Source organism: Colias croceus, chromosome 8 (genome assembly GCF_905220415.1).
Source record: "Colias croceus chromosome 8, ilColCroc2.1".
In the NCBI taxonomy this organism is placed as follows: Eukaryota; Metazoa; Arthropoda; class Insecta; order Lepidoptera; family Pieridae; genus Colias; species Colias croceus.
This window is the reverse complement of record NC_059544.1, coordinates 3,962,765-3,977,496: the sequence shown is the minus strand read 5'-3', so window position 1 is coordinate 3,977,496 and position 14,732 is coordinate 3,962,765. Positions and strand designations below refer to the sequence as shown.

The 14,732-nt window shown below is 31.8% G+C and overlaps 1 protein-coding gene across 1 annotated transcript in view; it reads right to left on the bottom strand.

Annotated features, from left to right (window-relative positions):
• Window positions 1–6,789: 6,789 nt before the first annotated feature.
• LOC123693588 (mitogen-activated protein kinase kinase kinase 15) overlaps window positions 6,790–14,732 on the bottom strand; it is a 28,626-nt gene continuing 20,683 nt past the window's right edge. Inside the window, exons 23-25 of the mRNA XM_045638751.1 lie at window positions 9,755–9,871; window positions 9,056–9,232; window positions 6,790–8,300 (exon numbers count right to left, since the gene is read on the bottom strand). Of these exons, the coding sequence (XP_045494707.1) occupies window positions 8,039–8,300; window positions 9,056–9,232; window positions 9,755–9,871 (556 nt within the window). The 3' untranslated portion in view covers window positions 6,790–8,038. The remainder of the gene's footprint in view (window positions 8,301–9,055; window positions 9,233–9,754; window positions 9,872–14,732) is intronic.

Sequence of the window (14,732 nt, the reverse complement as noted above, 5' to 3'; positions counted from 1 at the left end):
AAATTTACATATCTTTCCATTCTCGTTTCAACCGTTTATATTAAACGTTGTGGGCTACTTTAATGAAAACGTACGAATAAAAAGCACTTATGAAATATTAAGTAAAGAAAAAAGTGGTTTTCTTTTAGCAGTCTCTAGACAGTTCTACCTGTTGCTGCCCACTAAGTCGACGTCTAAGTTAAAGCCGAGAGGAAATATTTGTGAACACGCAAATCTTAAGCCTTAATAAACAACTTGCTGGGTTTATGATCCTTCTTGAAGAGTAGAGAGTATTTTCGCGTTTAAGATGCTTTATTTTTAAGGAGTTTTCACGTGTTAAGTTTATGATATGGACATTTTAAGCTTAATTTATTATTAGAGAAAAATACGCCTCATCAGGAGGTCAAAAAATTGTTGTTCACTCACTTTTTAAATGAAATTAATATTTATTCGTATTTTAATGCTGCTCTACTACCTTCATCTCCATCAGCATCTTTATAAAGTTAACAACCTGAAAAGTAACGATAGAAGCCACAATATTTCTTAAAAACATTATTTTTTCCGCAATAAATCCTAGTAAATATACTATGTTCATACTATTTCATGTAGGAATGCAGTGTGCACTCCTGAAATACCACGTACCTACGATGCTCCCAACGCCCATCCGAACTACAACGCTATTATTCCAGCAATTTCGCCATTTACTCCCTGAAATATAAATCTTGAATATATATTATGTGGACGCAGATATTCGGCGGACAAACACTTAACCTGATTGACCCTCGGATGGTATTTTTATTGCTTCTCAGTCGGTGTTTTGCCCCGTCGAGTACGCGAGCTCAGATCCTTGGGATAGCGGGAATTTTTCACGAAATAAACAACTTTTTATTTGATTCGATAGTGCTTTTGAATACACCTTTTGGATATACAAGTTGACTCCTTGTATTATGTTTGTCATTATTATTTTGAATACGAAAGTTATACTTTAATATAAATAATTTAATAGGGTTTAAATTTTAAAAGCACAGTATGGGAAATAAAAGTTATACAATAGATTATTGAATCAATTTTACCGTCGCAATAAATCCAACCGTTTCAACTTCGACTAACAATTGCAAAACGCAAGCACAATAACTAACATCGAACACAATTTTCTATCAACGTCCACGCTTTCTAAATCAGGGTTCACTTCAATACCTTCACAACAAATTGTAAGTTCAGCTGGCTCACAAATTGAGACAATAAATTGAACAGAAACAGCATCATGTGGGCGACACCCGGCCCCATACAATCACGCCCCGGCACATTACGCCAAAATTAAGACAGCTTGTAGCTACCAATATGCAAATTCCGCCGTTTCAAACCTCGTATGAGAGCCTAAACAAATATTGTTTAATAACAGAGACACTTTGCCTTTCATAAATGACGCTCACTATAGGTACTGTGATGTGTGCATGCTAATATTTAGGGATTATAGACGCGGCGCAAACTAATTATTTTCATGTTCAAACGGTTGTTATTACAAAATATTATCGTGTTCTTTATTATAAGCGAGCCAGTTAACTGGAATTGCGACTGTTGCCATAAGAAGCTTTATATAATCACAGCTCTCCCGGCGTATTACCATAAACATAAATATACTTAGCATTTCACGTCGTATATAATGAAGGCAACTATTTTGTTCCCTTTGTTGCCTTGAAGGAATATCCCTTTGAATTGCTTCGCTTGGTAAAATAGAAGCGGTTTGCATTTCCGCAACGCATTTGTTGTTCGTTTGTTCAAACAAACAGAAGAATCCCTAAGTTCCTTTCCATTCACGATAAAATATCACAAGGCAGTTGGAACGCATTCTTACGATTCCACTAGTAGGGCCACCGGTATGGAAACATCTTTTATGTTATACTAATACATTTCTTCCTTTATATACAAGCTTTACAATAAATAACTCGAAGACCACATAAACTTACGAGCCGGATAAAAATTCATACGATCAAATGTCGATACAGTGTTGTAAACTTTTAATAAAACCGAGTCCCGCAAGATTTCTCGCAAACCCAGAGCGTGCCGTAGCAATTTTCCAATACAGCCATCAGAGGTCTGGAATATCCGAGAGGTAGTCATTTTACAAGCTGAATTGATACTTCAGACACGCCGTGAAGCGCTATTCTCTTGAAAGCTTTTATATTATATTATCTAAGACCTTTCAACACGCGGCAAAACCGTCTGTCGATGCGATCAATCGATTTCGATTCCCGTCTCTTGGGTACGAGTCGTAACGCCGCTACATGAACGAGATGCTTGTCACCTGATGAACTCGTAAAAGATCCATTTATTTTACTTGCAGAGTAAAATCAAATAAACTTTCCATTTCGTCCTTTTGCTTTGAACTGATCTCATAATCTGAAAGCTAACACTGGTATAAAAATCGTGTCCATTTCAATAATAAAGGTAGCTGTTTAGGTATTTGTTTATTTTATTCAAATGTTATAATGTGTACTAATCACTAAAGACTTTCTGACTATAAATCAAACGTTGCACTGCTATAAATAAACAAAGAATTTATTTGTAAGTAATTAATAGTCGGCTATATTTTAGACGCCAATTGAAAATTTGCTATATGCCAACCTATTTTGCTTTTCATGTATATTTTTGGGATTTAATACCGTGCGCGTAGGCACACAAAATAGAGAGAGCTAATACATTTAAACTGTGATTTAAACAATAGTTTAATTCGAGATCTAAATCTATGATCACTCTGATTATCATTTATCAAGCTAATAGATGAATTATTTTTATTTACAAATAATTCACAATAAACAAGCAACCAATAAATAAATCGTAACGAACGACACGACACAACATTTTTATGTGAAGACAGGCTCATTTTAAACGAATCTCGCCCGTTATCACTATATTCGCGATAGAACGTTGTTGCGCATCACTTGTGTGCAAATTGCTCAGGGCTCAGACTTTAAGGTTCCGCTTTAGTGATCTCGCGCTTGATATAAATCCACATTATGCAAGTAACAACGTTTTGGTTCACTGCCAGCAGACTCCTGTATACACATAATATGTATATGCCTTGACTAATTCTGCGGTTTTGAATTCATAACATACTGTCATTTTTACCTATAGCTATAATTTCAATTTTGGACCTTTCACGATTGATATCATTGAATATTGTGGTTAACATGTAGATTTTGTATTGATATCATAAATTATTTACGCCATGCTTTGTATCTGTAAAAAATATTGTTTATTGTGTAATAATTAATATCTATTATGCTATAATTATGTATCGAATTTTTCCATCAATACGTGTCAATAAGTCAAAAGAAGATAGAGCTGTCTAAAATTCTCAAATTAAATTTTAGTGTTACAACTTTAGTTAACTCAAGTTCGTCTTTCAATAATATCAATAACGAATTAATGTGAATTAATCCATAGGTACGATTCGATTACTTTATAATCATAATTAATTCGCAATCTAATGTCGACGAAATTAAAATCCACACTAACGAGATAAAGCTCGATTTACATTAAAAAGCTCCGGCATGTAATAAAATTAACAATTCTTTCGTCTGACACCAGTTTCGGTCCTCGATTGAAATTCAAATCCGATGTCTCAAGCATATCTAATATAATTAAGACGGTCAGTAATTGAGTAGACATTCACCCTCAGCTTTGGAACTTGGCTCCCGCTAACTTTTTGGTATTTTGTTGTATTGAATTGAAGAAATTCTAATTTATCTGATAAGTCGGGGCTAATTACTAAATTAAGATATTGAGATATTGCTTTCTGGAGGATAGGAGCGTTTTGTTTCAAGCTGAAGTGTGCGTTAGGTAAATCAATTTTATTGTGGAAATACAATGAATTTAACAAAATATAAGAGGTTTTGTAGAAATAATAATAATATGATATATAGTATTTATGTAAAAATGCTAGGTATTTTAATACTTTCGTTCCTGTACCCTTGACTGTTATCAAATTCGATATTGCGTTGTTATTAGATTCCCCTAATAAAATATAGTCCCCTAGCTCTACAATTTCAGTGTATGAACTGAAATTATATTTATTATAATTATTATTAATTTACTAATTTCCCATAGCAAGGGAACATTTCTTAAGAAATACTTACAAACCTCCTCATACGAAGGTACTACAAATTCAACCCTTTCACCATCGCACCTACTTCATAGGTACACAAAACACATGTATATGGTAATAAGAATGCTATTAGGGGTACCTAACGTAAGTTAATACATTTCACGGAATATGTAAATTAAGCAGACTTTATCCCGCAAACATTGGGTGAATTAATGTATTATACGTCTTGCCGGCGCCCCGAGGGAGTTGAGAACTTAAATTGTAACAATATCGAATCGTACCTACGCGTCTCGCTAATAACGTATTTAAATTACTTGTAAGACATACTCGTACATATTGACAAGAAATTCTACATCTAATTAAAGCTTTGTTTCAGTTTCGAGCTTGTTATTTCGATTTAATAGAATTGGTAATTCTTTAAAACGATTTTGTGTAAGACGATATTATCAACGTGTATTGTATTAATTTAATGTTATTTTTAATGAGTATTGGAATTCAAATTCAGGGAATCTTAATTGTTTCTCTAGTAGGTGCATATTTTTCGGATTTGCTGTTTGCATATCCAGCTTTGTCTAAAGGTTTAGGTAAATTTATTTTATGTTCAATGATAGTATTCGGCAGTCAAAATGTATTTAAAACGGTTCTAAGGTAATCTTCTGCTTTTTCTTTTATAGATTTATTTCAAAGGCATCTTTGTAATAGTTATTTTAACTTGAATGCGTCGAAGTATCAAAACATTCTTGGAGATTTATGGAGAAATAATAAAAATACCATATAATTATAAACTATGTTATGTATTTGTACTTCACAATATTATTGAGTATTAGAATAGTGCTATATTGTTAAAGTGTAATCTTATACAAAATAAGTCATTGTTACAAATTAATCTATTATTATCTTTTAAAATATATAATTAACAAGCTTATAGATACGTTATTAAAGTAGATTTTTAATCGCATGGAAGCCCTGCTTCTTTGTATTCAAAGGGCTATTTCCTTATGTTTTTAACGTTCGCCGCGTTTTAATAAGGCGATAATTTGAGGTAATATTACAGTGGTTTAAGAAGCCATTAAGTGATCTAATAATTTATTTTGTCTTACAATAAAACTGTTTGACAAATTCATATCAAACTTATATGAATAATAAAAAACAAAACAAATAATAGTACACAGTAATTCTCAAAAAGTAATACAATTTTTATTATAACTACAGACCAATCGATATGAAATTCTCAAAAAGTAATACAATTTTTATTATAACTACAGACCAATCGATATGATATCAAAAACTTAAACAATACAATACTCGGCGAAATGTGCACCACAGAATAAAAATGTCTACACTACGGTTGTCAATATAAGATATTTTAAAAGAGGATAAAGTTTTAATAAAAAACAATTGCAGGTGTTTATTTATGTAATATAACGTTGAACAACATTCCTTCTTAATTATTTTGGAGATGAAAATATGATGTACTGTTTATGAGACTCAGTGCGGGAAAGGACACAACAAAATGTGTTAAATAGCTTAGTGACAAAAAAAACAAATGTATTTCCTAAGAAATATAAACTAGATAATTAGAATTATTAAGAATCATATTCATTATTGCCTTAAAAAGCAACGTTTTATTAAATTCTCGATATAACAATTGCTTTCGTATTCTTTTCGTTATTGCCTCATTCGTATAGCTGATGCTTATATAAAATCGATGTATCGTATTATAAAAATAATCTACGTTATATAAATATAAAAATAAGTTTTGTATGTATGGCACGAAAATATGAATAATACAAAATGTTAACACGTATTAGTTACAAAATAAAATATATATAATTCAACCACGATTTGATCGAAGCATTTTGAAATAATAACAAAAAATTAAACCTCATATTCATCGGAAGAGCGTATACAACACTGATAATTTTAATGAGCCTTATTACTATATTAAATTTAATAATTTTTCACTTACAACATTTATAAACTCCTTAATTAAGCGAATTGAAAATTCGTTTTAACAATAGTTTGGGACGATGAACTTTTCCATACTAAAGCATATTATAAAGGCACTTCACATCACAATGTTAGCACCATATCATAAAGCAACGATAAGCCGGTGTGAAGCGACACTTATTCGCCTTTTATTATGCGTTTATTTACAATAGACTAGTAAATATATAACGATATATAGAATTTTCATTTCATATTCGTGCTTATAATAGAATGATACGGTTTAAAGTCGTGTAAAGAAATATTTTCATTCGATTATTCATGTAGCCTAGGTAAAAGGTTATTTTGGCGATTATTTGATCCTATTTACAGGAAACCCTTCAAAAGAAAGGTAAAAAAAAAAAAACTAAATAACAATCTGTGGACAATTTTTGTCAGTGAACGTACATGTTTTTATTATATTCATAATGCCCAAATTAAAAATTAATTAACAATTTCTCAATGGCCGCACAGTCTGCTTAAATATCGTAAATCAAAATTTCCTACTCGCCAAAATAACCTAGTCGCCAGTTTTACTGTTTTAAAAAAACTGACATAAAAATCCCCACATGACACCAAAAGAACACTTCAGAAGTTGTTTAATGGAGTTGTGTTATTCATAAAGTTGTTCACATTTTAACGTTTGATATAAACTCTATTATTTCTAACGTATACACCGTAGATCAATAAACTTAACAATATAACTAACATTACTATTTATGATATTACCATAGTTTGTTTGTACATGCTTTAAATATGATTGGATTGCTGTGAGCAAGATTTCGTAAACTTTCTTTTAAATCTTTAAGATATATGAAGAACTATAATAGTTTGTATTCAAGGTGTAATTGATAAAAATTCCATACATTTTTAATTATGATTGAAATCAAGCGTTGATAGTGCCATCTAATTTCTTAAACACACATGATCATTTTGAACCATAGTAGAAATAGGTAAATTATTCTGATACATATTTTTATATTTTTTGTACATTTAATTATCTCGACTGGGCAAGCTGAGCCCTTGACAGCTTTATGAAAAACTGCCGTGTATATTTTTAAAACTATGGTTCTTTGTTTTCATTTAAGTTCTTGATAAGTGAGATTTTTATAGCATTTCAGTGAGCTCATTCGTTCCTTATATTTATTACGACACTTAGACATATTAAATTATATATAGATATTCTATGAAGAACGAAATAGTGGTCATCTTTAATATTCCTACAAACATTAATATAACATACGTAAAATAAATATGGGTGACACACTCATTATTTCATTATTATTTTTGAAGCGACGCAAGCGGTTATGATTTAACTCATTTATTATTGAGGCCCATTTACACAATGCAAATTTCTTGCCTGTTACAATTAAATTGAAGTTATAATTGGTATTTTTATTCCATTTTCGTAAGAAAAAACTGAATAACTTATGCGTTAAACAGTTGCTTACAATTATTTAAAATTAATTATTGCGCCTAAAGTATTGCATTCAATTATTATTACCCTTGAATGTACAAGAAAATGGCATCATGTAAATGGGGATTTAGTGTTAATTTAGCATAAGTTTAGTGCCTAATTGATTACCTACAAAGCTATTGCTCAATCTTTATTGCGTTAATTTTATTTACATCACATATATTTGAGAAAAATGTGCTATAGATTTCTTGTGTAAACTATGAAAATTTATGAAAAACTTACATTATTAATTTATTATTATGAATTTGTATATTGGTGAATGGCACAACGGTAAACTAAAATTAAAATACTGTATAATTAATTATTATACATAATTTTTGTAGTGAGAAAATAAATATTGTAAACATAACATCCCTATATTTTGAAGGCATTATTTTAGCTCTGAAAATCTAACAAGAAATCCATACATTCGATTAGGGCTGTCACAATCGAGAATTCTAGAATTATCTTAACGTCGCTTATTGTAGAGTGCACCACCCTCGCAATAGTCAAATATCGACTCCGCCATTGCCTGAAAAGTATTCATTTGTATCGCTGCCATTAACTTGATCTCGTATGACTATAGTAGGGTTGGCACTACACGAGTTATTAGATAGTGTACGTGCAGTTTTACACTTCTGACACTCGACTACGACTATGGAGTTAGTGTCCATGTCTGTTTCAGTACTGCTAGTACGGCGTAATATATTGTTGTTTGTTTGCAGTCGATGTTCTAAGATTGCCCGCCATATGCGAAGCTCGACGCCACCTCTGTGAAATAATATTTAGAATTAAATATATTTCTTAATATATTTCTTAAAGAGCAGTGGTGGCTCAGTGATGAGACCTCGGGCTTCGAATCGATAAGTCCGGGTTTCGAGACCAGGCGAGCGTGCAGGAAATAAATTGATTTTTCATTTTATCTGCGCATGTTGTAACATCACCACTGCTCGAACGGTGAAGGAAAACATCGTGAGGAAACCGACATGTCGAAGAATTAAAAAGTTCGACGACATGTGTCATCCGCCAACACGCACTTGGCCAGCGTGGTGGATTATGGCCTGTACCCTCATAGGAGGCCCGTGTCCCAGCAGTGGGAACGTATAATATGGGCTGATGATGATGATGATGATATTTCTTAAAAATAGTTACATATCACATTTCTGACGTCAAGTTTTACATATTCAAATGACTGTATTTGAAATACATTATAAAATCTAAATAATTAAGTAAAACTTTATTTTTCTATCTGTGCGTGTACAAACTTATGAGAAGTGATGACACGCCACCCTTCTAGAACCTTCTTCGGGCCATTCAAGTCGCTATATTTATTCAAATTGAATCAAAGGATCGAAAACGATCTTATTACTACTTACTTAAGGTTCAATTTAGCTATATCCTCTGTTTGTGCGTTTACCATCAGGTCGGCCAATGAGAAGCCCTGACAAGCTAATGCTCTAGAAGTTTCTTCGTAGCTATACTAAATAAAATGCAGTCAAACGATAATTTATCTAATTACTACTTACTTAAGATTCAATTTAGCTATATCCTCTCTTTGTGCGTGTACCAACAGATCACCCAATGAAAACCCTTGACAAGCTAATGCTCTAGAAGCTTCTTCGGGCACGCCGCGTGACGTCATCCATTCTTTTATCACCTCGTATTGTTCTTCGTCGTAATCGTCTTCTCTTGTGCTGTGTATTCTGTGAATATTGTTTATATCTATTAGTACAGTAGAAAATTAAATCTTTGTAAAAACAATTAAATTTAATTTCAAGATATAACATCATGCTAAATGAATAATACTGATAACTCGTCATACAAAACAATTAAAATTCACGTTACGTTTTAGCAGATCTTCAATAAGCTCTTACGCTCATTATGTATACTTTGAATATTAAAAAAATAAGAGTATAATATACTAGCTTTCCGCCTGCGTCTTCACCCGCGTTCTCAAAGGTGGGATTTCCTGGATAAAACCTAGCCTATATTACTCGTGGATAATGTAGCTTTCGAATGGTGAAAGAATTTTTAAAATCGGTCCAGTAGTTTATGAGCCTATTCGTTACCATCAATCAAACAAACAATCAAAGTTTTCCTCTTTATAATATTAGTGTAGATGAGCTTTTTTAAGCTTTGTATTCAAATTTAATTTGAAATTCACGATTTTAGTTTTCCCATTTTTTTAAGTAGGTAACAAATGAGATAATACAATTGATAATTACCTAGGTCGTTTCTCAACAAATTCTCTGATGATTTGTGTCTGCGCCTTTTGCTCTTCTAACATAAGCCGCAGCAACGATTGGTATTGTTGATAGCTGTCCATTAATTCCTGTTGTAATCTATAAAATAGTATTTCTTTTAGTAAACGAAACATAAAGATTTTATTATAAGTACGAAATAATTTAAGGCTCATACAATTTATATAACTTATATTTGCGTTATTTACTTGTAATATACAAGAAGTTTAAGAAGTGGAATTTATTATCTACATTGGCTTATAAGCTTCGATAGAGACATGTTTTTAGCAATTCTTTAAGTATAAGAGCATATTAAACGTGGCAATATTTAATAACTTTTTTGTAATACAATAACTTTTTTGTTTCTGTGTACACTATACTACTAAATGTACTAGGAGAACATCAGTAAAAGAGATAAAACGCTAAAAACTGTACAAAAAATTCACGAAGTCCATTAATGTCGTCTTAGCTAGTTGGACTGCAGTACGGACGAGACAACGTCTTGAGGAAAGCGAGTTCTAGCCCCAACAGAATATATTGAATTTTTTATATTTTATTTTTATTATTTTTTATATATTTATTTTTTGGGCCTCATAATGCCCCTTAAAAGAACACCACCAACTGGCTCATCTAAATCAAAATGTGATACCGAATCGGACTCAAATACTCCGTCTTATGGGAGACAAACTATAAATATAAGCCAAGGACGTAAACGCAAACTGGAGCACGGTGAGGAATTGAGTGATTTAAAGGAATATTTTAAAAAGGTTTTTACGGAATTTAAAGATGAACAAGAAAAGAAATATGCCTCCTTGCTTAACAGATTTGAAGAAATGAATAAATCACTATCAAATTTCTGCAAGACAACGGAATTCATCTCAAAACAATACGATGATTTAAAAGAACAATTTAATACCTTAATAAGCGAAAAGAAAGCACTTCTTAATAACACGAATATGCTCGTAGATAAAATCGAAAACTTTGAAAGGCATCAAAAAAGAGCTAGCCTAGAATTGAGAAACATACCTTCACGTATACCGGAATCCAAAGAAGACCTTTTTAAAATAGTTATCAACACGGGCAACTTCCTAAGTGTTCCTGTCGCTCCTTCGGATATCTTTGATGTATTCCGTACTAAAGCAAATTCACAAGGCATGAAATCTCTGATAGTTGAATTTAATTCAGTTATAACTAAAGAAAGATTTTTACAGTCATTGAAAAAATATAATCAGATAAATAAACCGAATTTCTTCAACTCTACAAATCTGGAAATTGAAGGACCGTCTAAACAGGTCTATATGTCAGAATCTCTTACCGCAAAAACAAGACACCTTTTTTATTTAGCCCGAGATTTTGCAAAAACCAATAACTATAGCTATTGTTGGACATCCCGAGGTTTTGTTTATTTGAAGAAAAAGGAGGGTAGTCAAGCAATTCGCGTAAACTCGCAAGATATTCTAACATCCTTATGTATATCAAAATGACTAATTTTTGTAAAGTTTAAATATTTTAATTTTGTAAACTATTTTTTTCTTTCAACTTATTATGTATTTATTACTAAAATGAATGTAAACAATTTCAACAAACACATAACATATACACATGTTAATTATACATTAATTATCTACAGAAACACATATTTTTATCACTTTATAAACGACACCAAATTCATCCTCCAGTACTACATCATAACTACCATTTATATTGATTGTGGATCTGAATGTTATTTGCACTTCCACTACAATACAACCGCTTTTATAATCTGTTTAAAAAAAAGTAAATATTGCTTAGCTAATTTAGACACAACTGCTTGTTGTTGTAAGGCTATAATATTAGGTTTTCTCTTTGTCGCAATTAAAAAAACCCCAATTTTAAATACACTATATACGTTTCTATGTACAAATGTAGAAGGTATCGTTATTTTGTATTGTCTTAAAAAATCGTATACGCCCTTTTATATAATGAACAATCAGTATTATATCATTTTATTTAAAATTCGATGATGTTAATCAAATACACAAAGACATAGATTCCTTTAATATAGCTGAATCTACTATGTGTGATATTGAAGACTGTCGGTCTCACCTTCCAGTTTCTAAAAAATGTTTAAAAATTTTCCAGCAAAATATACGTAGCTTAAGTTGTAATTTTGATGGTCTATTAGCGATTCTTTCCAGCAGTGGAGTTTTGTGGGACTATGTTGTCTTGACGGAGTGTTGGCTGTCACTTAATTATAATATACCAATTATGGAAGGGTACCACCATCACGCTAGTACGAACAATCGTACTCAAAAGTTCAAAACGAAGGCGTCGTGGTGTATTATAGAAATGAATTAGTTACTCTGGTATCGGAACCACAAATAGTGGACGCAAACTGTGTTATTCTTCAACCAGATCGTAATACTATCGTTATTGCTATTTATAGACCTCCAGGGTATAAAAATATAAATAACTTTATTCAATCTCTAAACAGCATTTTGATGAATTATTCTTCCACTCAGAATATAATAATCGTGGGTGACATTAATATTGACATTAGCGAAAATTGCTCGGATATAAACGCCTTCACTTATTTGGAAATGCTAGCATTCCATGGCATTCAACCGGCTCATTCTCTTCCTACTCGCTATAAATCATGCTTAGATCACATTTTACTTAAAACTAAACTAGCTGCTCATTGTCTTATACTTCCAACATCTCTTACTGATCATAACAGTGTAGTTCTTTATATTTCCATAAATAAAATCTTAAAACCCAGTAAACATGTAACACATATAAACTATGATAAATTAGGTATTGATTTAAATGAAACAGATTTTGAACCTCTTTACACATTTCCGGATATAGATGATGCTGTTGACTTCTTTATAAATAGTCTTCGAACTCTGATAGTTGCGAACTCTACTAAGACCGTAAAGTCTAAGAGAAAGAAAATTCTTAAGCCATGGATGACACAAGGAATCTTAAAATGTCTTAAAAATCGAGATAGCCTATACAAAAAAACTAAAAAAGAACCAAATAACGATATCTTAAAAGTTACTTATAAGAGATACAGAAATTTTTGTTCGTCTTTGATTAAAAAATTAAAAAGAGATTACGAGAAATTACAACTACAAAATGCTAAAAATAATAATAAAAGACTATGGAAAGCCATCAAAGAAATCACAAATACAGCGAAAATTAAAAATAATTCATCCGAACTCCTATTAAGCAATAACTCTAAGCAATCTATAAATGACGTTAATAGCTTCTTTGTTAATATTGGCGAAAAGTTGGCAGAAAAAATAAACCTGAACAAACATATCAGACGGACAGGCTCTTCAGCACATGTTTCCAACCCCCATTCTTTTGTTATGCTACCTACCACTGAAGATGAAGTCAAATCTATAATAAGGAATCTAAAAAGTGATTGCGCTGTTGGTCTCGATCTGATTTCTTCCAATATCCTAAAGAATTTCTGTGAAATTTTATCTCCTCATATAACATATATTTGTAACTTGTCAATATCGACAGGACAATTTCCTAAAGTTTTAAAAAAATCTAGAATCCATCCAATCCACAAGGGCGGAGACAGGGACTGTGTTAATAACTACAGGCCAATTTCTATCCTTCCAGCTTTGTCAAAAATTTTGGAAAGAGTCATGAATAAAAGGCTTGTTGACTTTTTAGAGAAGAATAAGCTTTTGTCTTCAGCTCAATTCGGTTTTAGAGCTAACAAATCGACTTCTGATGCTGTACACGAACTTACAAATTTTATTGTGACTAATATGGATAAAAAGAAGAAAACATTAGCAATATTTCTGGATCTGGCCAAGGCTTTTGACACAGTCTCTGTCCCGATCTTGATAAACAAACTTGAATGCTTAGGTGTTAGGGATATACAATTGAATCTGTTCAAAAGCTATTTGACTGATCGAACGCAATGTGTAATAATTGACGATGTTACCAGTGATGAGGCTCCTATCAACTATGGCGTCCCGCAGGGCAGTATTTTAGGCCCTACTTTGTTTCTCGTCTATATTAATGATTTGTGTCAACTTAAATTTCCATCAGCTAAAATCATTACCTTTGCTGATGACACATCTTTGGTATTCAGCGGTGATACGTGGAATGAAGTATTTTTAAATGCCCAACAAGGACTTGATGAAGTTACTGAGTGGTTACATGTAAATTCCCTAACTTTAAACATCGATAAGACAAAGTATATAACTTTCTCTATGAAAAATACTGATAAAACTGATATGCATAGTTTAATTTCACACTCTTGTAACAAAAATGATCCAAACTGCACATGTCCTAGAATAAATAGTACTGAATCAATAAAATACTTGGGCGTTATTATAGACGATAAATTGAATTTTCAATCACACATTAACTTAATAGCCACTCGCACCCGTAAGCTTATCTCAATTTTCAAAAATTTAAGACATGTTACTGATGAACAGCTCATTATAACAGTATATAAAGCCCTATGCCAGTCACTGTTGACCTATTGCATAACATCTTGGGGTGGTGCTCCTAAAACTTATTTTATTAAGATAGAAAGAGCACAACGAGCTGTCTTAAAAGTTATAAAATTTCTGCCTTTCTTTCACCCTACAAAGGACGTTTATGTGATGACCAGGGTACTAACTGTACGACAGTTATTTATTCTTCACACAGCTGTACGCCAACATTCTCTTACTACCTTCAGCCTTGAGCGGGCTAACGCGTCACGCAGAAGGGGCAAAATTTGTGAAACAAATAAGTTTAGTACAAAATTTTCACATCGCTTTTTTTGTTACCAGGGCCCTAATATCTACAATAAATTAAACGAAATTCTCTCAATTTTTTCACTAACAACTGACAAATGTAAACGTGTGGTAAAGGAATGGATTCAAAAATTGGATTATGCTGCTACCGAAAACTTGCTTTAAATTGTGATGTTAGTAAATATGAAATTAATATTAATAATATAATAATA